The sequence below is a fragment of the Leptonychotes weddellii genome, chromosome 11, assembly GCF_054177405.1.
Source record: "Leptonychotes weddellii isolate Sample4059 chromosome 11, ASM5417740v2, whole genome shotgun sequence".
Lineage (NCBI taxonomy): Eukaryota > Metazoa > Chordata > Mammalia > Carnivora > Phocidae > Leptonychotes > Leptonychotes weddellii.
Genome location: NC_138379.1, coordinates 41,347,443 through 41,371,842, shown reverse-complemented (window position 1 = coordinate 41,371,842; position 24,400 = coordinate 41,347,443). Strand labels below are relative to the sequence as shown.

Genomic DNA, 24,400 nt, shown 5'->3' with positions numbered 1-24,400 from the left:
AGCTTTGATAAGGGAGCGTTAGTCAGGGGAGGATGCGGCTCCTCTGTGGAGCCCAGGCCTCCCTGACCTGATTGGGAACACTGAGCAGTGATGGACAGACGGCCTCCTCCAGGGAGGCCCCAGGGTCACCCCTGTTAAGCATCATGGGGTCTGGCATGGACTCCCACTTGGATGGGACCTTAAGAGTGAGAGGTGGCTTCAGCTCGTGGGCTGTGAGGCTTATGGAAGTTTCTCAGGGGGCTCCAGGTAGGGGTGAGAGGATGTGTTAGAAATCACCCACCTGGCATTCTCACCCTTGAACACTGTTTGCTCCTTCTCTGTGAGGCTCAGGGGCTCAGACAGGTAGGTGCTTCAGGCACCATGCCAGCTCCTCTCAGTCCTGCCTGAATGCACCCCCCATGCCCAGATGGGTGCCTGAGGAAGCTCCTTGCCTGGCCCCGTGCAGCCCCGCCCTCTGCATGAACGTTCCGGGCCTGACTGCTTCCTGCTGCCTGTGGCTGAGGTGTTCCTGCTAACTGCATGGCTGGGACACTGTTTGCTCCTGAGGTGGGGCCCCAGTGGGTGTTCCAGCTGCTCCCTGGCTGTCATACGGGACAGAGTCCTGGTGGGGGGCGGGGGGGCCTCTGGTCACCTACCCCTAGGCGTTCCCTGTCGGTCTGGGGGTTAATGTGTTTTCTGGATAGGGATGACCTTGACCCCTGTGCTGTGACTCAGTGGCCTGTTCTCTGGCATCACAGCAGTCCATAAACATGGGCCCGGATGTGCTCCAAGTCAGGCCTCTCCTGCCCCTCCCTGTCTCCCGGGTGCTGGCTGCTTTATCTTACCCTGGAATTTTCTTCTGTGGGAAGAGAGCTGGCTTTCTGAAACCCCGGGTGGGCTGGGAGGGTGGCCTCTGTATTTCCAAGGTGGCTGTCAGTGTTGGGAGGGCAGGCCAGGGCCATGTGCTGAGGCAGAAGCTGTGAGTGGCCAGGGGTCTGTGTGGGTGGTGTTTGTGAAAGCGCCTGCAACTTCACAGCAGGGCATGACTTATGACACCATGCGGCCCAGCCAGCAGGACTGTGTAACTGAGACGTTTGTTTTTTGTTCAGAGCTAAGAACCAGGGCTGAGTGTGTTTACTGCCTAGGAGTTGGGTAAGATTGGGCCTTCTCCATTTTGGTTTAAGTGTCATATATCAAGCAGAGCAAATTGGCTTCATCTTCTGTGCCAAACTTGACCAGTTGGCAGTGGTTACTCCCAATGCTTAGTGAAAGTGCTGCAATCGATTATTGATGTCTGACATGCATGTGGAAATGGCCAGTTTGTAAACTGTACTGTTTGCTTAGACCTGGGCCCGAGGTGAAAGCAAGGTACGCGCTGGTATCTTCTGGTGAATTGAAAACACTGACATCCAACGATGGGCTCTTTTAGTTGTTCCTAAAATAATCCCCTTGGACCTTCTGAAATTTGGATTGGATGCTTCCTGGATTGTCCAGTTATTTTTCTCCTTCATCTTGTGACTTGTGGGGGTAAGGACAGCCTGCACCCCCTGCAGTGTGTCACTGGTGTGCTAGAGGACAGAACCAGAAAACCCAGAATGTGCTATGTCATGCTGAGGTAGTTGAGGCCAGCTGTGTCCAGCTGAGCTAAGCCAGGCTGACCACTTGGGCGTCCCACATGAGCCCTGCCTGCCCCTGAGGTGACTGAACCTTTGCACAGTGCTTTGGGTGATGTTTTAGCTTTTGGCGCTTTGAATGGCTTTATTTCTCTGATGTCTAGTAGTCTGTCTTTCTGGTTGGAGGTGGCAGGATGGATGGCAGGAAGGGCCCCGATGAGTCAGTGATGTGGCCAATGACAAGGGCTGGCTTGTATAACGTTCACAGAGATTCAGTGGATCAAATGTCTGGTTTGGCATGACTCAGAGATGCCTGGCCAGCTGTGGACAGCATTCCCTGGCCACAGGTCAGCCGCCTCCTCATCCCAGCCCTGGCAGAGTACCCAGTTGGCTGCGGTAGGAACTGCAGAGCACAGTCTGGTGGTTGGCAGCATCCTGGCCTGTGAGGCTGCTGCCATTTCCCTGGGGCCCTCTCTGAGGCCCCCTGGGCTCAGGCAAGGGGAGTCAGGATGCCCACTGTGACCTCAGGCCATCCCTCAGCTTGGCTAGGGCTCCATTGCGTTAGGGCTGCTGGCTGAAGGGAATGCTCCAAGAGAGGTCAGTGGGAAGAATGGTATTTGGTGGGGCATCTGGCGGGTCCTTGGGGTTATATGAGGATGTGGATATCACCATTTGTTCATTCATCCATCCACTGATTCAACAGATAGGTCATACTAGGCTGTGGGGTAGGCGTTGGAGACTGAGATGCATCAGCTGAAGTCCCTGTCCCTTGAGGACTGCGCTCTCAGTCTAGTGGCAGAGTGGAGGGGAAATCGGTAGAGTGAATTGGGAGGACGTGTACAGTCACGGGAGTGTGCGCGCTAGCTTTCCCGGCCGGCCAAGGGAACAACTGGTCAGTGTGCCGGGGGGATCAGGATTGGCTTCCAAGTGGAGGAGGTTGTAAGAAATCGCGCGTAGGTGGATGAGATTGGTGAGGAGCAAGGAAGGCATGCCAAGCAGAGGAGACGCATGGGCAAAGTGACGCAGTGCAGAATAGCACAGTGCCTTGGGCACCTGTTAGTGGTAGGTCATGGCTGGAGCACAGAGTGGGCAGTGGCAATGTGGGAACTGGAAGCAAGCCTTGAATCCCAGTTGAAGGAGTCTGGGCTTTCTCTTGAAGACTTGGGGGCCACTGATGATTTGTTAGCAGGCGAGTGGCCAGACCCAATCTACATTTTAAAAAGATCTCTGGCTGCTGTAATGAGGTCAATAGGGCAGCAAAGCTAGAAGGAGGACCAGTTCTGAAGTCTAGAGGAGACACTGAGGGGAGGGGCGTAGGTCCAGGCATTGGTGGGAACGCGGGTGCTGAGGTTTCACGCGCCACTTTGAGGGTTGGACACCCTGTCTCCTTGCCAGTGGGGAGAGGGTGCCTGGTTCATGGCTGGTGGGCACTGCGCTGCAGGTGGACACACACATCCACGCAGCTGCGTGCATGAACCAGAAGCACTTGCTGCGCTTCATCAAGCACACGTACCAGACAGAGCCCGACAGGACCGTGGCCGAGAAGCGGGGCCGCAAGATCACCCTGCGGCAGGTGTTCGACAGCCTGCACATGGACCCGTACGACCTCACTGTGGATTCCCTGGACGTCCATGCGGTGAGTGAGCTTCTGCCCCAGTGCCTCCCACCATCCTGGGCGAGCACTCCGCCCCCGGGGAAAGAAGACCACGGCTGTGCCCAGGGAGAGGCTGCGGCCCTGTCCCTTCCAGCCATAGAGATGTGAAAGGGGATCTGGCCTCAGGGAATAACAGGGCCATGGGACAGGGGAAAAATGCATGTGGCTTGGAGTCAGACAGGTCCCAGTTCTAATTCTCCTTCTGCTGGTTGGGAGTCGTGGGCCCTTAAGCGATTCGCTTACACTTTTATTTCCTTGCTTATAAAATGGGGACTGCCATGTGCCTTATTGACAGGACAGTTATGAAAAACTAAATGATGGTGCCGCTGCTCTAGAAGACAGTATGGAGTTTCCTGAAAAAGTTAGATATAGAATTACCGTATGTTCCAGCAATTCCATTCCCAGGACTATACCCCGAAGAACTGAAAGCAGGGACGAAAACAGATACTTGCACATCCACGCTGGTAGCAGCATTATTCACAATGGTTGAAAAGTGGAAACAACCCAAGTGTCCACAGTAGGTGAATGGGTAAACAAGATGTGTAAAAACATACACTGGAATATGATTCAGCCCTAAAAAGGCATGAAGTATGATACTTGCTGTGATATGGATGAACCTTGAACACATGATGCTAAGTCAAAAAAGCCAGACGCAAAAGGACAGTTAATGTACAGTTCACTTGCACGAGGTACACAGAGTAGGCAAATGCATGGAGACAGAAAGGAGAGTGGTGGTTACCAGGGACAGGAGGAAGGAGTCGTGGGGAATCATCGTTTAATGGGTACCAGGTTTCGGTTTTATAAGAGAGAGAGTTCTGGAGATGCATGGTTGTGCATGGTTGCGCAACATAATGAATGCATTTCATACCATTGAACTGTACGCTTAAAAATGGTTAAGATGGTAAGTTTTGTGTTATGTATATTTTACCACAATAAAAAAATCTTCGTAAAACCAATCAAACACAAAATGAGTAATGTGCAGAAGGTGCCTTAGGAAGTCCAAGCAGTAACAGACACATTGTATTACTGACTGTTACAGTTTGGTGTTTTCTGCTCACTCAGTCAGCTGGGCTCCTAGCCATGGCGCCTTGGAGCACGAGGCCCCTTGATCTTCACAGAGGGCCTCACTAAAGGACCCCCAGGCTGGCTGAGTGAGGATACACGTCCTGGCTCCAGGACTTTCCAAGAGTTCATGCAAGAACGGACATAGAAGACATCGGTTAGCATGGCCACACATAGGGCCACCTCGTAAAGGCCTGGAGAGGGAAACACGCGTGTATGGTAGCTGCAGAACAATATGGCCATCTGCCTGGTGGTCTCCTCTCTCCAGGGTCGGCAGACATTCCATCGCTTTGACAAGTTCAACTCCAAATACAACCCTGTGGGGGCCAGTGAGCTGCGCGACCTCTATTTGAAAACTGAAAACTACCTGGGAGGAGAGTACTTTGCTCGGATGGTCAAGGCGAGTGAGCCCTTGGGAGTCAAGCCCTCCCCAGATCCCTGACAGCATCTGCCTGCAGAGGGTGGGGGCACTGCATGGCCTCCTGTTTCCCCCTCCCCAAATCCCTGTGGGCCCACCATCCAGCTCAGGCAAGGCTAAGGTGCCCAGGGGGCCCATGCGGTGGCCCTGGCTGCCAGCTCCTGAGCACGGGCGGGCTGGTGCTGCAGGTGCTGACTGCAGGCCAGAGGAGGAGAGGGTATCCTGGCGCTCACGGCATCCAGGCTCACCGCCCTGTCTGTCTGCAGCCTGAATTTGGCTGGGGGCAGGTTAGCTCCATTTGGAGATGCTTCTGCTGCCTGGCCTGGTTATGCATGAAAGGAGCCTCGACTGGGGTGGAGGAGTAGTTACATGGCAGCTAGGGGACAGAGATCAGGTCTTCCCAGCCTGGGAGCAGGTGGCTGAGGAAGCCGCAGGATCCAGCAGCTGGGGTGCTCTTGGGCTGACCCGAGCTCTTCTTGGTGTTAGGAGGTGGCCAGGGAGATGGAGGAGAGCAAGTACCAGTACTCAGAGCCACGGCTCTCCATCTACGGCCGCAGTCCCGAGGAGTGGCCCAACCTGGCCCGCTGGTTCATCCAGCACAAGGTCTACTCCCCCAACATGCGCTGGATCATCCAGGTGCCCCGGATCTAGTAAGTGAGGTGGCTTGCTGTCTGCCCATGCCCTCACGGGCTGCTGGGTCTGCGCTATTCTGGTGGGGCTGGTGCTAGTGCCAGCTTGGGCCTCTCCTCCCTAGAGATTGTCCCATAGCGAGGGGTGGTCAGCAAACATCCTTGTGACACTTCAACCCTGGTTCTTTGACAAATAAGCCTGTGCAAAGGCTAGTAGGAACTACTACCCATTGGGGTTTGAGGGTGGATGATCCTTTTGTGTGAGCCCAAGGGTATGAGTAACCTAGTGGTTACATGCCACATGCTGGCCCTCTCCATGGCTATGATTCAGACGACCACTGGCCTCTCCCATCTGGCCAGTGTGGGGCTCATTGTCCCTCAATGGGCTGGGATATGCAGTTTAGGGGAACTGAGCTGAGTGGCAGCGAGTTTGGATCACTGAGAAATTTGAGAACTCATCTCTTAGAACTTGGGTCAGCCTGAGTCCCAACACCCCACTCCCAGCATGGCCTGTAGCTCGGGAAAGCTCTCTGATGGGCAGGGGTGGGTGTTGAGTTTGCAAACCAATGCTTAGTATTGCAGACCTTGCTGGGAGTTGGAGAGGAGAGGAAGGACCTGTGTTTAAGCCACATCTCTGGCTCTGCTCTGGGTGTTTAGATGGGAACACAAGCTGCTTGAGAAAAGGATGGGACTGCCCTCCCACAGGCCAACGGGGACGTTGGGTTCACTTCAATCAGCAGGTCTCTGTTTTCCCCCAGTGACATATTTAGGGCAAAGAAGCTGCTGCCAAGCTTTGGGAAGATGCTGGAGAACATCTTCCTGCCCCTTTTTGAGGCCACAGTCAACCCCCAAGATCACCAAGAGCTTCATCTTTTCCTCAAATACGTGAGTGTGGGTGGTGCTCCAGGCGATGTGCATAGTGGTGGAGGGAAGAGAGGATTCCAAGAGGGTTGGGCCAGGCTTCCCTTCTCAGATCCTCTCACTCGTGTGCTCAGGCTTGGGCAAGAAACTGCATTTCTAAAATAATGAGTTTGCTCCAGGTAGGGGAAGTCCCCTTCTCCTCAAGGGCAGCCCTGGTGTGTGGGTGGGGTGTCAGGAAGACAGCAGTGGGGAAAGACTTGAGGAGCAGTCAGTTCCTGGCTGGATGGGGCTGGAAAGACTAGTCCCTGTCCCCAGCAGCTCCCAGCAGCAGCCCCAGGTCTTTAGAAATGCAAACATGTCAACGCTCCTGCTTTTACCTTGAAATAATGGTTCTCACGTCTTGTTTGGTTGAGTACACGAGCCCAACAACATATATTTATGGGAGTTATGGGAGAGGGAAAGGAGGGATGGAGGGCAGGCTAACCAGAAAAGGTATGAGTGGTGCAGGAGCTGATCCCTCCCTCTGGGGTCCCAGAGTAGAGATGGCTGTAGACAGTGAGAAGCAAGCTCAGTATGCCATGAAGGTTCTGGGGGTCTGACAGGGAGGGAGGCAGGGAAGATTCCAGAGAGCTGGGTGGGTGGGGGAGGGGTGATTGAGTCTGCGTGTGTGTTGAGTCTGCCAGGAAATGTTTAAACAGGCTGAGGGACATCACTGAACTTATGTTTTAGATAAACACCATTCTGCCTGTTGTGTGGAGAAAGGCCTGGAACAGAAGGTAGCTGGAGGTGGGCGGGAAGGGGCAAGATGGCGAGTCAGGGGCCCGGCTCCAGCACAGGAGAGAGATGCTGGAGGCTTGCACCAGCGGTCACAGCTCACGGTTTTTGAATGTTTGCTGCCTGCGCCCGTGATCCATGCCATGACATGATCTCACTTCAGCCTCATGACTACCTTACTTCACGTCATTTTGTTGGTGTTAATGCTAAGCGGAATCATCATGTGCTTGCTGTGTGTTAAGCACTGTTAAGCGCTCTCCATGGATTGTCTCATTTAATTCCCACAACAGCCCTGTGAAGCTACTAGCTCCAGTTCACACAGGAGGAAATTACGCGAAGCTAGGAGGTGGCTGAGCTGGAATTCGCAGACAGGTGCCCGATTCCCGAGCAGGTGTTATCCTCACGCTGTAGGGCCTCCCAAGTAGGACAAGTGAGGCATATGCGGACGGCAGGCCAGGGCCTCTGGGCACGGAGGTGGGCATCGCTGTTGCATCGACAGGGCCCGGGCAAAGCCTGAAGGTGAGCCAGAGGGAAGAGTCTCGGGTGCCTTCAGAGGTCACTGCCACAAGTGGGGGAAGAGCAGGCTTGGGGAGCAGGAGGAGTTGGGGGTTGGACATATTTTGTGCTTGAGGCCCTGCATCTGTGGGATACAGAGCTCAGGAGAGGGGCTGATGTTGCCTCCATGCCAGGCCCTGGAGAGTTCAGTTAAGGCATGGGGCTAGTGAGTACAGTACCTCTCTGGGCCCCGGCCCCATCCAGGCTGTGCTGGGAGCTGTGGTGGCAGCCCTGTTATTGCCTTTGACACATGTTTCTGTGACAGGGAAGATTCTGCGCAGACTGTCATGGTCCCTTGCTCCTCTGGGCACCTACTGCCCATGTAGGAATGGGCGAGGCTCGCAGACCTGGCCGGGGCTCCCCATTTTGGGCCAGATGTGGAACAAGGTGGGCAGTCTTTCAGAAGCCCCTTCCAAAGCACTGCTGTGGCTGAGTAAAAGGGGGGAGACATGTTAGAAGAACTGCCCCATGCACTGGCTGAGAAGCTGTATCTTCTGTGGGTACACTTTCGTCAAGGTCTGGGACCAGGTAACCAGGAAGCCAGTGACTAGGGGCAAGGTTTGGGTCCCAGCTGAGGGGTAGCTGCTGTGGAAGGACCGGAGGCTGGGAACCACAGCTCAGCCTTCCAAGGGGTCCTCTTGAATGGGGCCCACCTTGACTTGTTTGTGAGGCATCTAGGCTGGTTTCCCATGGCCCCAAAGGTACATCCCAGGGGAATCCTCCACGTACAGCCCCAGAGTCCAGACCCAGAGCCCGTGTAGGCTCAGAGTTGTCTTGCATGGGCAAGCTCCCTAAGCATCTTGGGCCTGGGTTGTTCACAGCCAAGCCCTCCCTCACAGGATGGCTCTGAGGGTTATCTTAGCTGATGTGTGGTAAGTGCTTAGGGCCTGACACATAGTAGGAGGATGGGAAACACCTGTCCCATTCCCCCTCCCAGCTGTTGCCACTGCTGCTGCTGGCCGGTTCTGCTAGCTACCCTGCAGCGCTGGCCTCCTCCTTGGCGCAGCCGAGAGATGGGCAGTGGGTATGGCTGTTTCACTGGTCACCTGGTCCAGCCCAAGTTTTCCCTTACCGTCACCACGATCACCCCAGGGCTTGGCACTCTCCAGGCTGGCCTCTTGGATACATTTAGAAGCCACGGAGGGACAGATTGTGGCCTTGTGCCCACTCCCCCTCCCTGGGAGGAAAGTGGCCGCAGGCTCTGTGGTCCCCAGCTGGGGTATGAACCCAGGAAGCCTGGACTCCAAGGCCTTTGGCAGCTCATCGGCCTTGGCTTGATGCAGGACCCCTCCTCCTGCCCAGGTGACAGGGTTCGACAGCGTGGATGATGAGTCCAAGCACAGCGACCACATGTTCTCAGACAAGAGCCCCAACCCAGACATCTGGACCAGTGAGCAGAACCCGCCCTACAGCTACTATCTCTACTACATGTACGCCAACATCATGGTGCTCAACAACCTCCGCAGGTGGGCGAGCCCGGTCCTGCACACGCCCGCGTGCCCTCACGCCTCACACCCAGCACGCAAGACCGGACCCCAGACACGGTCGTACACACAGTGCGGCCCAACCCGTGCCTGTACACACGTGTGCATACCCGTGGCCCCCAGCACCGACATGTGTCCCTGTCCATCTCCGGGATGACACAGACATGGGATGTGCCAACACACGTGCATGTTCTTTCCACTATGCCAACGGTGTTCACACATGCACTGATGCATGTAACAAATTACCGTACCAGCTATGTGACAGGCACTGTCCCAGGCACGGGACATATAGTAGGGAACAACCCAGACTAAATCCATGCCCACGTGGCGCTCCCGGCCAATGGTCTTACCTGCACGGATTCCCACCAACGCACACACACGGGGTGCCTATGGCGGGAGTTGGGTGCCCCGGGGGCAGCCGACACTGAGCTGTTCGCTCCCCCCCTTGCAAGTCTAGCCTCCCTCCTGCCCCCTGCTGGGCCACGGGGCCCCGCTCGCTCAGCCTAAGCCAGTGTAGTCTGGGGGTACGAAGGTTTTGGATGGACCGTGATCGAAAGGCGACTGCCTGGTGTTGGGGAGGGGCAGTCCAGGCTGAGCTTCTGCAGGTGGGGGCTTGAGTTCTAGCTCTGCTGCTGACCCGCCCGGGGGTTTCTAACGCCTGACTCCGTCCTCTGGGTTTGCCCATTTTTATGACCAAGTGGTTGAACTTGATGGTTTCTCATAGTCTTTGCTGCTCTGAAGGTCTGTGAACCTGGGCTCCAAGGCCTGGTGAAGCGTGAATGGGGACAAAGCAGGGTCTCTTTCTACCACTCGGTCCCCTTTCTGTTCCCTGGGGGTGGTATCTCTTGGTTCTGAAGATCTCTGGACCTGGCGCTCTGTATTTTGGGAGAGGTAGTTTCCAGAGTGCCCTCTGGCAGCTGTGTTGACTCTGCCAAGGGCAACTGTCTCCCCTGGAGTAGGCCCTGAGCTAGGGGTGCAAGCCCCAAGCCTGTGGGGCCCCAAGTAGGTTGGACCAGGGGTCCTTGCTGACCAAGAGCCTCACTTCTTCAGGGAACGGGGCCTGAGCACTTTCCTGTTCCGGCCTCACTGTGGGGAGGCTGGCTCCATCACCCACCTGGTGTCTGCTTTCCTGACCGCTGACAACATTTCCCACGGGCTGCTCCTTAAGAAGGTAACCAGGCCCCTCAGGGAAGCCTACCCTGCAAGCATGGTCCCGCTCTGGGCTCCCTGGGGGAGGAGCGGGATCACCTGGGCTCCTGTCTGCCCCCGAGAGGCTCTCGCCTGTGACGTTAAAAGGCCGGGGCCTTTTTCTGGGTCAGGCTGTCTGTCGTCATCTTGGTTTCATATTTAATTATGAAAGGAATATAATCAAACACATCACAATTTGGATTTTCCAAAAGATGGAGAAATGGAAAAAAAAAAACAAAAACCCTTATTGCTATTACTTTAAAAGAAATAGCCATTATTAGCATTTTGGTATTTAGAATTCTCTTCTTTTTTTACCAAAGTATTATTTCTAACGTGCTTATAAGCACAGATTTTTTGTTTCTGCTCTCTTTGAATAAGCATTTTTTCTGTGCTGCAACATAGTATTTATGGTCCTCATTCTAAAGGCTGTTGGAAGGATGGCCCACCGCTTGGAAGGTCTATAACTGATTCAACTAGTCTCCGATTGTTAGACAGAGTCCATCCAACTTTTCGCTTGTGTAAATAATGCAACCACGAACTCTGCCCATTTGGTTTTCTCCAGATTTTGGATCACTTCCATAAGAAGGATGTTTGCTCAGACTCCTCTTGAGCCCTGATCCTGGGGAGGTCTAACGGTGTGTCACAATTCCGTGGGGGGCGGGTATTACATCAGAAAACCACTCTAGCCTTGTCAGGCCCGCCCCTTCCCATCTCTGAGGAGCCGGAGTGTTTATGGACTCAACCTGAATGTTTGTGGTCAAAGCAGCACAACAACAAAAGTGGGCATCTCCCGGGCTGACCCACTGGGGGCAGTGCCTGGGGGAGGGGAGCAGAGTATGTGGGCTGGGGGCAGCCTGGGGCCTTGCAGCTGCCTTCCTGCCCTGAGCTGGGTCTTGTCTGGAGCCAAGACGGGGCGGAGGGCAGCCCAGGAGGAGAGGGGCATGTGGTGGATGAGATGAAGGTAGAGGTGGGGGAGGGGAGGGGGAGGTCTGGGTGCCCTGGCTTTGGGGAACTCGGGCTTGGTGAGGGAATTGCACAGACACTGCCCAGTCTCCCGGGGTCCTGCCCTCCCTTCCTCCCTCCCCTCTCTGGCACTCGTCACCTGAGTCTGGTGGTTCTTTTGCAGAGTCCGGTGTTGCAGTATCTCTACTACCTTGCTCAGATCCCCATTGCCATGTCTCCTCTTAGCAACAACAGTCTGTTCCTTGAATATTCCAAAAACCCTCTGAGGGAATTCCTGCACAAGGGACTGCATGTTTCTCTCTCCACCGATGACCCCATGCAGTTCCACTACACAAAGGTGAGGATGTTAGGCGCCCCAGCAGGCCCCAGTCCTGGCCTGCCCCCCACACTGCAGGCACCAGAGCTAACGCTCAGTTCTGCCTTTGGGGTGGGGGCTGGCGCCCAGTGAAGGCAAGAGGTGAGCTCCTGGTGAGTGAAAAGCATTCCTTCCAGGAGCCCTGTCTTTGGAGTTCTTGAACCCTCGAAGGCACAGCTCACTTTTTTTGCCCTATTTTCCCTTTCTTTAGCATTTACTATCTCTGTGATGTTGGTTAAGTTACTGGATCTCTTATCTTTTGCCTCTTCATCTGTAGAACAGGGATGCAGTTGTCTCTATGTCTACGTCTACTTTATTGTGAGGATTCATTAAGATAATGAACCCAAGTCTAACAGAGTGTCTGAATACAGCATGTACTCAAAATGTTAGCTAACATTTTGTTAATACTATTATTATTATTATAATACTTTGGATCTGTGGGGCAAGGGAAGAGGAAGGGAAGAGGTGAAGAGGGGACCAGCCACTGACTAGTAAAAACAGAAGTGCCTGAGTCTTCTAGGACAGGTTCTCCAAGCTTCTGGTCTCAGGACCCCTTTATACTCTTAAGAATTAAAGACCCTCAGAAAGCTGTTGACTACATAAGTTATCTCTAGTGATATTTAAGTGTATTTTAGAAACTAATGCAAAACTGAAAAATATTAACTCATTTAAAAATTACATTAACAAACCTATTACATGGTAACATAAATAGCAATTTTTATGAAAAACAGTCATATTTCCCCAAAATGGCATTGGGAATGGCATTGTTTTACATTTTTGCAAACCTCCTTAATGCCTGGCTTAATAGAAGACAGCAGGATTCTCATATCTGCATCTGCATTCAATCTGTTGTGATGCCTTGTTTTTATCAAAGTATATGAAGAAAATCTTGCCTCACAAAGATACATAGTTGGAAGAGGGATGACCTTTCAAAAGGCCTCAGGGACCCTGGATCGCACTTTGAGAACTGCTGCTCTCGGTTACAGAGGCAGTGGGGCGTCCAAGAGGTAACAGAAGAGCTTGTGATCAACCGCAGACATCTCATATCCTAGGAGATAAAGTGAAAGCACAACTCAAACCTAAATCCTTTTGCGATTACTGCCTCACTACCTGATCATTTCTCATTCTTATTTTATGTTCCATCTCTGCTCTTCATACTTTACTTGGATTAACTGTGATTTTTGGACAATCTTAAGAAAATGATGTCTAATAAAAAGCAAAGCTATAGGGCATGTACTTAACATGTGCATGACCAGGGAGACTGTCGCAGGAGACCAAGAGGCAGGCATCCGCATGACTGACACAGGGCTTCAAACATGTGCTGGTCAACAAATCGATGTGGAGGTGTTCTTTGATATTGCTCTCTTGGGAAACCCGAGAATTTGCCCAAAATGCTCTTAGGAGTTCATCATTTAAGGGGGGTGGGGTGGGAATGTTGTTCGGTTATCCGGGTGCCAGACATTAAAGAAAAATTAAATCTGCAATGTCTGTCTGATGTTTCTAGCTTTGGAGATATGTGAAGGATTGAAAGGGATATCCTGCCATCTAATACATTTACTTTCGGGGGGATCTAGGAAGCCCTTATGGAAGAATATGCAATTGCAGCTCAAGTGTGGAAGCTGAGCACGTGTGACCTGTGTGAAATCGCCAGGAACAGCGTGCTGCAGAGCGGACTCTCGCATCAGGTACGGGCTGTGACGGTGCTGCCCTCCGTCCCCCCTGTCCCTGCAACACACTTACAGTGGGCGCCCGCTGCAGGCCAGGCACTTTCTAGGCACTGAGATCAGTGAAGACAATAAGCAGGGTGTCTGTCACACTGAAACTCAGGTCCTAGAGAAACCTGGGGAGACCCCTGAATTTTCAAGGCTGCTCTGTGACCCTTTCAGACCTCTCTTCAAACGTGACCTCCTCTGAGAGGCCCTCCCTGATCACCGTTCTACAGTAGCCCCCCACTTGCCATCAGTCTCTATCCTTTTTATCTGTTTTCCTTCATAACATTTATTACTACTGACATTGTAATATGTAGTTATGTTTTCCTGTCTTTCCTTCTAGAATGTGAGTTCCATTACAGTAGTTCCATTAGACTGTTTTTTTCAGCATTATATCCCTAGAGCCTAGAATAGTCCCTGGCACATAAAGGCACTCGGTATTTCTTGGATAGCGAATAGTACCTAGATTGAATGAAAAATCGTAGGGATGGAACCCATGCATCGGTAAGTACAACTTCCCAGGTGATCTGATATGGAGCCAGGGTTGAGAGCATGGTGTCTTAGGCTGCCGGGGCCCTCCCCTGGGTGACATCACTGGTACAGGAAGAGGCTGCACTGGTGCTGCTCTTATTGGATGCTCAGGCAGACAAGAGCTAAGGTTCAAGATTCAGTTGTGCAGACCTGCTTCCTAAGACTGGGCCTCCCCAGAAACACCTGTTTGCCCCTGTCGGCTCTCAGGAGGGACTCAGTCTTCACGCCTTCATCATGCCTTCTTTATTGCCAGCAGCACTGGGGGTCTTATTTTTGTCTCCTGATCAAGGAAAGCATAGAAATGAAGGGAATGAATGTGGGTGTCAGGGTGACATCCTTGAGGACACAGAAGCCAGGAGGAATTTTTAAGAACCCCATGGGGAGCCATGTCATGGGAGAGGATCAGCTTCAGGGGCACTGGTTTGATTTGGTGTGGCCAATGTCAAAGCTGTCGTGTGAATACAGAAAGTGAACCTAAGGTTTATGGTTTCATTTGTACTTCTCTGGTTCTACAGGAGAAGCAAAAGTTTCTGGGACAAAATTATTATAAAGAAGGACCTGAAGGAAATGATATTCGAAAGACAAATGTTGCTCAGATCCGGATGGCGTTCCGATATGAGACCCTATGCAATGAGCTCAGCTTCCTGTCTGATGCCATGAAATCAGAAGAGATCACAGCTCTGACCCAATAGGTCCAGCAGTGGACATGCATTTTAACTTTTTGGTTTAATTTCAAGTCTGCTGTGATTAACAGCGGTCAAGATACCAAACTAGGATGGTCCTCCTTGGAGAGGATGCCTCTAAAGAACTTTCAAACTAGTGATTTTGGTTGCACCGTTCACTTTTAGGATCTAACATGCCCACTTCTGTTAGTATTTCTGAGTAATAGATGGTGACTCCTCCTTGGGGATTTGGGAGCTGGACACTTGTCTGTACTCATTCCAAATTTTCCAAATATTTCTCTTGAAACCGCTAGTGCTTGCACTGTTGGGGCCAGGATCTTCCAAGGTCCAGTGCCTACTGACATGAGGTCTGTGTGGTTTTCTGCCAAAATCCTCTATAGACCCTGCAGGCTAGTTGGTAGTTGTTCATTTCAGCCTCTGGCTGGCTGGCTGCCTTAAGCAAAACCAATTTCAAAGCTCCCTTTCATAAAGGAACTACTTTGAGAGAATTAAAATAGAAAACTTCCTTCTTGACAATTTGCATTTTTTATGAATTTCTTACACTGTTTTATTTAGCCCTCCACCCTCCTTTCTATTTCGGAAGCCAAATGTGCACACTGAACCAATGGCTCCTATTCTGTGTCTTGGTTTTCTCATCTGAAGAGTGAGGGTTTGGACTAGATGAGTGGTTTTCAAATGTTGTTCTGTGAATCCCCCTCCAGGGCTGGGGGAGGTTCTGGGTGCTGCCTTCTTCAAAGCAACTCTGCTGTCATCACTGTTACACTGGGCCTTCTTTGTATTTTCATTTGAACTATAAGGACTGTGGAAAACATAGGGTTAGATGATCTCTGTTCCTTTTGGTTCCAATATTCTGATTGTAGCCCAATTACCATTTTACTTATGAAGAGTTAGGGCCAGAGAGGTGAAATTTGCTTGAGGTTACAAAGATAATAAGTAATAGGACCAGAACTAGTTTCCCCACTCCTAATCCAGTCCTTTCCCCACTATTCCATTAGGCCTCACAACGGTTAGATTTTTTTTTATCACTATAACCTCTGCTTTTTTTTTTTTTTTGAAGGTGAAATTTCTCCCTTATCTAACATGCAGACTTCTTCAGAAGATATAAGTGGTCCCAGGGGCCAGATAGAAAACATTTTTTTTTTTTAAATTTAAAATCAATTAATTAACATATAGTATATTATTAGTTTCAGAGGTAGAATTTAGTGATTCATCAGAAAGCATTTTTTAAGACCAATCTGAATTTAAGCTTTACCAATATACTCTTCATCTGTGTTACTAGTGCCTGGTACATAGTAGGTGCTCAATAAATGTACATCAAATAACTGAATGAATTTCTCTTTTGGCAACTTTTTAAGGACATGTGCTCCAAGTAGTCAACAAGTTGCTCAAAGACCCTTCTGTCTATTTCTGTGGGCAAATGCAGATTATGAGAAGCCCTTCTGAATTATTATAGACTTAGAAGAACTCTATTTTTGCTTGTGAAGACGCTTATTTGATTTTAGATTGTCTTGTCCTGTGACTTTATAATGCTCATCCCCTCCACTGGTTAACTTAGCATACAGAACAGTAAATGTAGTCTTTTTATTAGGCAGACATGTGTGCTCTTCCAGCTAATGATGAAATTCACTGAAAACCCTGCATATCTCATGCATTATTTTTGAAAAACCCCCATTTGTACACATTTGTCCTAACACAGCAATTATTGTACAGTTTTTCATTGTCATTTTATCTGTACCAAGTATTTATTTTTAATTATTAAATAAAGTCTGTTAGGACTGTGGCTCAATAATTTAAAATGATTTCAAGTTAATACCATTTAAAGAAAAACAAAACAAATGAATAGACAAACAAAAAGCAGAATCAGACCAATAAATACAGAGAACAAACTGACGGTTGCCAGAGGGAAGGGGTGGGAGGATGGGTAACATAGGAAGGGGAGTGGGAGATACAGGCTTCCAGTTATGGAGTAAGTCACAGGAATAAAAGGCACAGCATAAGGAATATGGTCAATGATATTGTGATAACACCGTATGGTGACAGATGGTGGCTGGCTATCCTTGTGGTGACAAAGCATAATGTATAGAGAAATTGAATCACTACGTTGTACACCTGAACTAATGTAACATTGTGTGTCAACTATATTGAAATAAAAACATTAAAAAAAAGATGGGGCATCATGACAAGTTATCAATAATAACTACTAATTTATCTTTTACTAAGACTCAGACATGGATGACATTCACAATAAATACTCAAAATTTTTAAAGTGAAGCTCATTAGACCCAGAAGGTAAACCTTTGCTATCTTTCTCCTCTAACTTCTGCTCTGGACAGTTCCTGAGCAAAGCCACCTGTGTTCCTTTTCCCTGGATATTACTTTAGTCTATTCAGCTAACACTTGTTTGATTTTACCGGTCCTGCAAACTTTTCAGACACCTTTTTCAATAGCGCTTTGCACTTTTATCACATCTTTGTACCTAATTGGCCTTTTGGGGGAGGGGGGTGGTAAATCCCTACTTTCTTTTGTGTTCACACTTGGAATCAAAGGCAAGTGTACACTAGCTCATGTTTCTGAAAGAACAAATTTTGAGGCACGTATCCCTTACTCTAAAAGGCTCAAGTTCATGTGTGTGTTACTTCAAACTGCATTGTTGAAATGATTAATGACATTGCTCTTTGCCACATGAAAACAAATCACAGCTCCTGGGTTGGTATGTACCAAGGCCTGTCCCGGGCCTTTACTTCCTCTTATCTTGGATTAAAGCACAGTTGCAAGCACATCCTTCTGGCTTCCTCTTTACTTGTTTCTGAGTGAAACAATATTCATCTTTTTTGGGGTTTGTAGACACGACTGAAGGTGATATGTTGGTAATATACCTAAGCACTCGATACCTGACTATGACTGTTATAAAGAACAAGTGTAACTAACCGCAATGAAAGGAACACTAATCAGAAAAACAGTTTCTTGGAAATTTTAAGTATTTTATCAGATACTAAATACTTTCTGATAAAATACTAAATAAGTATTTTATCAGAAAGATCGAGGATGCCAGAGAGTAAGGCTATAAACAGCTGCAAGATTATCAAAATATATCTCTGAGGAGGCTTTTATGTTTCTTGATACCAAAATGTGTACTTCTTCAAGATGATGTACATCAGCAAATTCAATTATAAACTACCATTCCTTTTTATAAGTGGCTTTCCTCTTCTCAGTACTAAGATTCTACCTTGCTTCTCTAATTGTATTCTTTAATTTTGGAAATGATTTTACAAGTAAACATTAAAACTAATATAGGGTGGAGTATTTTATCTGTTATTTTTTACTGTCCAACAGGGTAAAAAGACATGAGAACAAATGAAAGTCTGTTGTCAACTATTTATATTATATTGTATATATATATATAGATTTATATTATATTGTATATATATTATATCATATTGTCATTATGTTGCCCATCATAATGTGGGTGATCAGCTGATTTCCCTAATCTCCAAATAGTTTTCTTATTCCTGGATAGACAAAGTAAGCTTGTCTTACTTTTTCTAATGAAGAAAAAAAACAGTTAAAAATGCAAATTCTTCAGACTGCCTTTTAATGAATCCAACTTTCCAATGTTAAAAATCACGGAACCAAAAGATATTTTCAAGCAGCCTTATAACCCAGATATATATCAGGTATAAGGAAATTGAATCCAATTTGAAATGAATTTTAAAACATAGCACACAAACATCACAACTCCCCAGAGCACAATACAAAATAGTTCTCTAAGGAATATAAACATTTAGTATATAACAATGTGAAACGATGTAAGAAAAAAGTCTCTCCAGTGAGCTAAAATTTACTTGCTAAAGATTATTTATTGCACAATATATCAGTTTGTCCTAAGAATAAAGCAGATACTATTATTTTCAGCTTCTAAATTCAGTACCCAGTCAAGTACATTTTCTCAAACTAAAGTTCTATAGCATTACAGTATGAGTAAACTTCTTGTTACTGAGTTAGGATAGGGAAAACTTCATAACTTATAAAACAAATTCTTTAGACTTCATGAAAACATTTCACAGATCCTACAAGGCACACATCGTATTTCCTATCTTAGTAAGTACATTTAAGTACTTCATATTTGGAAAAGACAAAGCTGTACAGAATACAAAAAGTGTACATTTCATCCATTAAACAAATTTACAACTTTTATGATTAGTTATAATAGTAGAACCTATGTAACATTCACATCTAAAGAATTATCACCCAGTTTAATGGAGTGGGCAAAAAACTGTGCTCATTTATTTAATAAGACTAATAAAAACACTTTCTATTTCACAGTAGACCAGTTAGTATCCTGGAGCTCATATTGGAAAGTAAAAAGGTTTGGGCAACATCGAGTCTCTCTGGGTTTACTGTTAAATAATTCCTTGAAAGATGAAGGATTCCGGGGGATAAGATCATAGGCTATGCCTGGAAAGATCCAAAAACATGTACAGCAACTTTGTTCATTTTCAGAAACATTCTTCAATTAGGCAATGAGTTAGACTCAGCAAGTCTAATCCAAAAGGACAATTTAGAATCTTAGAGCTGGAAAAAGATCTCAGAGATCATCTATCCCAAAGTTTTCAAAATATGTCCCATGGAATACTAAGACTTCATGGAGGAGAGTCAAGGTTCTGCAAATCTGACTTGAATTAAAAAAATTTTTTTTGAAAAAAAATTAATTTAAAAAACAACTCCCATCATACAACTATATTACTCACTAAATTCCAATATCCTGGATATCGCCAATGCATTTATACATGTTTTTATTGGCTGACTTTATAATATTTATTATGGTATATAAAGTTTACATAAGGAAATTTATATTAATAAAACATGACTCACATAGGGGGTAGTGTGTGTGTGTGTGGGGAGGGGTACAGCATGTGTGTGCAGGGCTTCTGAGTAAGATTTTACCTGAAAAAAAAAAAAAGTTCTATTGCTGAAATAAAATATGAAAACACCACAGATGAAATCTCAGTTTCTAAAAGAACCTACAAAGCAGCAGAAGGGACTTTTTTAAGGTCACACAAACCATCAAGTGCATTGCCAGGTTGATATGATAGAGCCCCTGGTACCCTGCCTGTATAAACATCCATAGTTGAGTGTTTAGCTATTTGGTACTGAGCTGTCCCCATCAGAAATGTCAACCAATTAGTTATCAATATTTTTTGGGTAAAATCAAGCTACCTTTGGTCAGACATTTTTTATAGAAATGAATATTTAATTTGCAAGCCTATTAAAATCCTAGTATCCAAAAATTCTGCCATCAATAAGCAGCAACTTAAACTGTATACTTTGGTATTTTGGAAAATAGTAATATCTGCAACCTACCAATAAAAAGTCAGAAAAGTTACATGGAATGTTAACATACCTTTTAAAGGAGACATCAGGTTCTAGTTTTATTAGATGCTAAAATGTTAATGCTTAACATAAAACAAAAATTTTATCTTATAAGCAAAATTAAAAAAAATGAAGTATCACTGAAAATCATAATTCCATTATGACTATACTCTCTCAGTATTTCAAAGGAAGTACAGTGAAACAGCAGAAAGCCAAATTATCTCCTAATTTTCAGAGGTGTTTATTGTACATATGTTTAAAAGGCTATACCCTATTTTCTCTCTTAATAATATTAGAAATTTGAAGACTTGGAGACCTCAGAAAGATGCCTTCAAGTTAAGAAAATAAAAGCACCATGAACCAATATTGAATGATTTATCATAATTTGAAAATGTAAAATTCAGGATCTGTGATGAAGAAAAATTTCCTTCTGAAACTCCAAGATGCATGAGCATTATCAAAAGCTACTTAGAACAGTTTCCTAGCTGTGGGAAAGCATTTCCAGAACAGCCAAGATTCCCCAGCAGAAATCCATTTACAAGGCAAAATCATGCCCAGCTTTATAGTCCTCACCCAAATTATACAGCATAAAAAAAAAAAAAAGACTTGAGTAAAAAACATGTAGTTCCAAAACACACTGCTAAAGTTATGAAATAACTGTGGATCATTTCAAGTAAAAATTATTAAAGGAGCAATAATTAACCACAAGGGGGCATACACACTCCTTAGATTCCAGCAGAAAGACTAATTTAAGTAGTAACATGCACTTTGATGTATTCTACATTTTCAGTCACTTCAAATTTTCTCTCAGATGGCTACAATTTTTTGACATTCAAGGTTTATTTTAAACCTAACTAAATAGATTCCAGAATACTCCTGCCCTGAAAAACAGTGTTTCAGAAGCCTCTGGAAGTATTGCTGTTACCTCAGCAAAGAATTCAAGAGCAATTAGTTCTAATATATATTAGAACAGATAAATAATAGAAAAATATGGTCTAAAACAGTAGCAAATTTTAGTTTACTATAAATGGAAGACATGGAAAGTCTATCAAAAGAAATGGAACAATTGTCAGAATAGCGAAAATAAGAGGGTAGGGAAAATTGATGTCTGTGTCTGTGCAACAATATCCCTGCATTCTTCTCCCGTGACCAAAATGTTTGTAGCTCATAATAGCAACAGAAGACCTTCACTCCAAGGTCATGGCCTATGGGGCTGGCCTGCCTCATCGGCCATGTTAAGAATATAGTTAGCCATATCATCTTCAGTGGGTGCATCTGACACCACCCAAGATTCATTTGCTCCAGTCATCTGTAGGCGACAAATAGGGCAATTCCTGTGTCGATCACTCCTATCAGAGAAGTCAAATAAAGAACAATTTGTTTTCTTTTTCTTCTTTTAAAAAAATAGGTGTGTTTGAAAAGTAATACATGTACATGGTTTAAAAAAAGTAAATAGCAATAAAAGTATACAGTGAAAAATAAATCTCTTCTTTCCACCCCAATCTTTAATTCTTACTCCAGGGGCAACTACTGTTAGTAGTTTCTTACATATTCTTTTAGAAATAGACTAAGCATGATTAGACTTGTGTGTATATATATATTACTGCTTTTTTTTTACTTGCCAATATATCTTATAGGCCATTTGTAGCAGTACATGTTAGAGCTATCGGTTCTTTTTAAACATAACACTGTATGGATAGGCCATAATTCATTTAATTAGTCTCCTGCAGAGGACATTTAAGTTTTCCCCTATCTTTTGCAGCTACAAACAAGGGAATGGAAGCTTTCAAGGTTTAAAATAGAAGATGAACCTTACATGCAGAATAATTTTTCTGATAGGGAAAGAACTTACATATGATCACTTGAATGAGATTATGTTTTCCGAAGGGATTTTTTTTTTTGTCTCGACAGATACTATTTTGGAAATGTCAAAAATACCATATTTGATCCAGAAACATGTCATGCAGGGAAAATGTTTTTCTCTTCATTTCTCAGTGAAATCTGAGACTAAAGTAATTAATTGTATCAATTACTCTTTGGCTTTTGTACAAAAATTTAGAAATCTGTTCCAAAAACTAAATGTGAAAGAGCTGGCATATATTATTCAGATTCATTTCTGGTTCCTCAGAGATATTTTATTAAGATAATTATATGTTCTCTTCTGTGCACAAAAGTCACAATTTTAAGAGTCAACTTCTGGCCAGTAGGGACCAGATTTATCTTCCCACTTAATTAAAACACTGGAAATATACATGAAACAAGGCTTTCAACACTGGACATCATCGACAACACAGGACAATCATCCCTGAGGATGAGAAGCAAAGAAGGTGAGCCCTATAATATCGCCAGCTTATTGCCTTGAGAGATTTTAGGCTGCGGAGCAAGCAGGAGAAGCCCACTTGGGGCCTGGCAGACTCTCTGAGTTGAAGAGACACAGCTGAGACTCTCAGGAGGCTAAGACAGCTAGAGTTCACAGGGCAGAGTACTGAAGTACTTAAGTGCAGAAAGCTGCACAAAGGGAGAATTCTGGAGTCTACTGAAGGTCCCCCTAGAGTATGTTCGCATGTGAGGAAACTACTTGAGGCTCAGGAATCACCCAAAAGGATATGAAGGTACAGTACCCAAAACTCACACAGGGTTTGGGATTGCCTGCTCTCACCAGACAGACTGGAAAGCCTCATAACTCCTGGAGCGTTGAGCAGAGTACTCTGAAGTGTCCTGCCTCATTAGTGGGGCATAATTAGCTCTCAACTAAACACTGCTCTGGTCCTGCCTAACAAATCATAAAAGCAAGACCCAAAAGGGTCAAACTGTTTCCAAGTAACTATATTCCAGAACAAAGCTCAAGGATATTTATAGGAATACAAAAATATCTAGTACCCAAAAAGGTAAAATTCACAATGTCTGGCACCCAGTCAAGAACTACCAGGCATAAAAAGAAACAGAAAAATACAACCCCAAATGAAGAGGAAAAAAAATCAAAACCAATCCAGAGCGGACACAGATGTTAGAACTAGCAGGCAAGAAAGTTAATGGTTATTATAACTGTATTCTATGTATTAAAAACTAGAGGAAAGACCAAACAGATGAAGTAGAGACACGGAAGATGTTTTAAAAATTCAAATCAGGGGCGCCTGGGTGGCTCAGTCTGTTGGGCATCTGCCTTCGGCTCAGGTCATCATCCCAGGGTCCCGGGATTGAGCCCTGCATCGGGCTCCCTGCTCCACGGGAGGCCTGCTTCTCCCTCTCCCACTCCCCCTGCTTGTGTTCCCTCTCTCGCTGTGTCTCTCTCTGTCAAATGAATAAATAAAATCTTAAAAAAAAAACAAAACAAAAAACAAAAAACTCAAATCAAACTTCTTGACATGAAAACTATAATATCTGAAGTAAAAAATAAATTGGATGGGATGAATAACAAGTTAGACATTGCAGAAAAAAAGACTGGTGAATTTGAAAAGACATAGCAATTTTAACTATCCAAAATGAAATACAGAGAAAATGATTTCAAAAAGTAAAATAGCAACAATAAGCTGTGGGACAACTTGAAGTGGTCTAATATATGTGTAAGTTGAATCCCAGAAGAAGGGAGAGGACAGAAAAAAATATTTAAGAAAATAATGGCTGAAAATTTTTCAAAATTGATGGTACAATAAACCTACAAATCCAAGGAGCTCAATGAAGTCTACACACAAGGAACATGAAGAAAACTACTGGAAGGCATATCATAATTAAACTGCTCAAAATCAATGATAAAGAAAAACCCCTTAAAAGCAGCCAGAGGAAAAAAGGCAACATTACTGGGGGTGCCTGGGTGGCTCAATTGGTTAAGCCTCTGACTCTTGGTTTCAGCTCAGGTCATGATCTCAGGGTCCTGGGACTAAGCCCTAAGTTGGCTCAGCAGGGAGTCTGCTTGTCCCTCTCCCTCCCCCCTCAGCCCCATGATTTCTCTCTCTCTCTCAAACAAATAAAATCTTAAAAAGAAAAAAAAAGGACAACATTACCTACAGAGGAAAAAAGATAAACGTGATAGCATATTTCTCATGGGAAACAAGGCAAGAAAAATGAGGGTGGAGCAACATCATTGAAGCACTGAAAGAAAAACTAGTATCAGTCTAGAATTCTATATCCAGAAAAAATATCTTTGAAAAAGGATGTTCAGACATTCAAGAAAGTCCTATGGAATCTACAAAAAAGCTGTCAGAACTAGTAAATGGGTTTAGTAAAAGTTTGTAGAATACAAGATTGATACACAAAAGTCTAATGTATTTCTATATACTAGCAACAAATGATCAGAAATTGAAATAAATATATTTAAAATAGTATAAAATTCAAAATAATTAGGGATAAATCTGTCAAAGATACGCAATACTGAAAACTACGAACAGTGATGAGAGAAATGCAAGAAGACCTAAATAAATGGAGATGTATACTGTGTTTGTGAACTGGAAGACCCAATTATTGTTAAGAAGTCAACACTCTCCAAATTGATCTATTTACTTAATCCAATTCCAACCAAAATCCTTACAGCTTTTTTTGTGGAAATTGACAAACTGATTCTTTTTTTTTTTTTTT

General features: G+C 45.7%; 2 protein-coding genes across 7 annotated transcripts in view; one reads left to right on the top strand and one right to left on the bottom strand.

Annotated features, from left to right (window-relative positions):
• The window catches only part of AMPD3 (adenosine monophosphate deaminase 3), a 46,191-nt gene extending 30,406 nt beyond the window's left edge, over positions 1–15,785 (top strand). For 3 of the 4 annotated variants that reach the window (XM_031017402.2, XM_031017398.2, XM_081797391.1), the window contains exons 7-16: positions 3,034–3,228; positions 4,577–4,708; positions 5,213–5,376; positions 6,114–6,240; positions 7,402–7,509; positions 8,848–9,011; positions 10,080–10,200; positions 11,344–11,517; positions 13,110–13,220; positions 14,291–15,785. In XM_031017402.2, the coding sequence (XP_030873262.1) occupies positions 3,034–3,228; positions 4,577–4,708; positions 5,213–5,376; positions 6,114–6,240; positions 7,402–7,509; positions 8,848–9,011; positions 10,080–10,200; positions 11,344–11,517; positions 13,110–13,220; positions 14,291–14,467 (1,473 nt within the window). In that variant the 3' untranslated portion in view covers positions 14,468–15,785. The remainder of the gene's footprint in view (positions 1–3,033; positions 3,229–4,576; positions 4,709–5,212; positions 5,377–6,113; positions 6,241–7,401; positions 7,510–8,847; positions 9,012–10,079; positions 10,201–11,343; positions 11,518–13,109; positions 13,221–14,290) is intronic. The other variant, XM_006728517.3, reaches the window with a different exon arrangement.
• A 2,510-nt stretch (positions 15,786–18,295) lies between these two features.
• Positions 18,296–24,400, bottom strand: part of RNF141 (ring finger protein 141) — a 36,276-nt gene continuing 30,171 nt past the window's right edge. For all 3 annotated transcript variants that reach the window (XM_081797395.1, XM_006728519.3, XM_081797396.1), the window contains exon 6: positions 18,296–21,177. In XM_081797395.1, the coding sequence (XP_081653521.1) occupies positions 21,027–21,177 (151 nt within the window). In that variant the 3' untranslated portion in view covers positions 18,296–21,026. The remainder of the gene's footprint in view (positions 21,178–24,400) is intronic.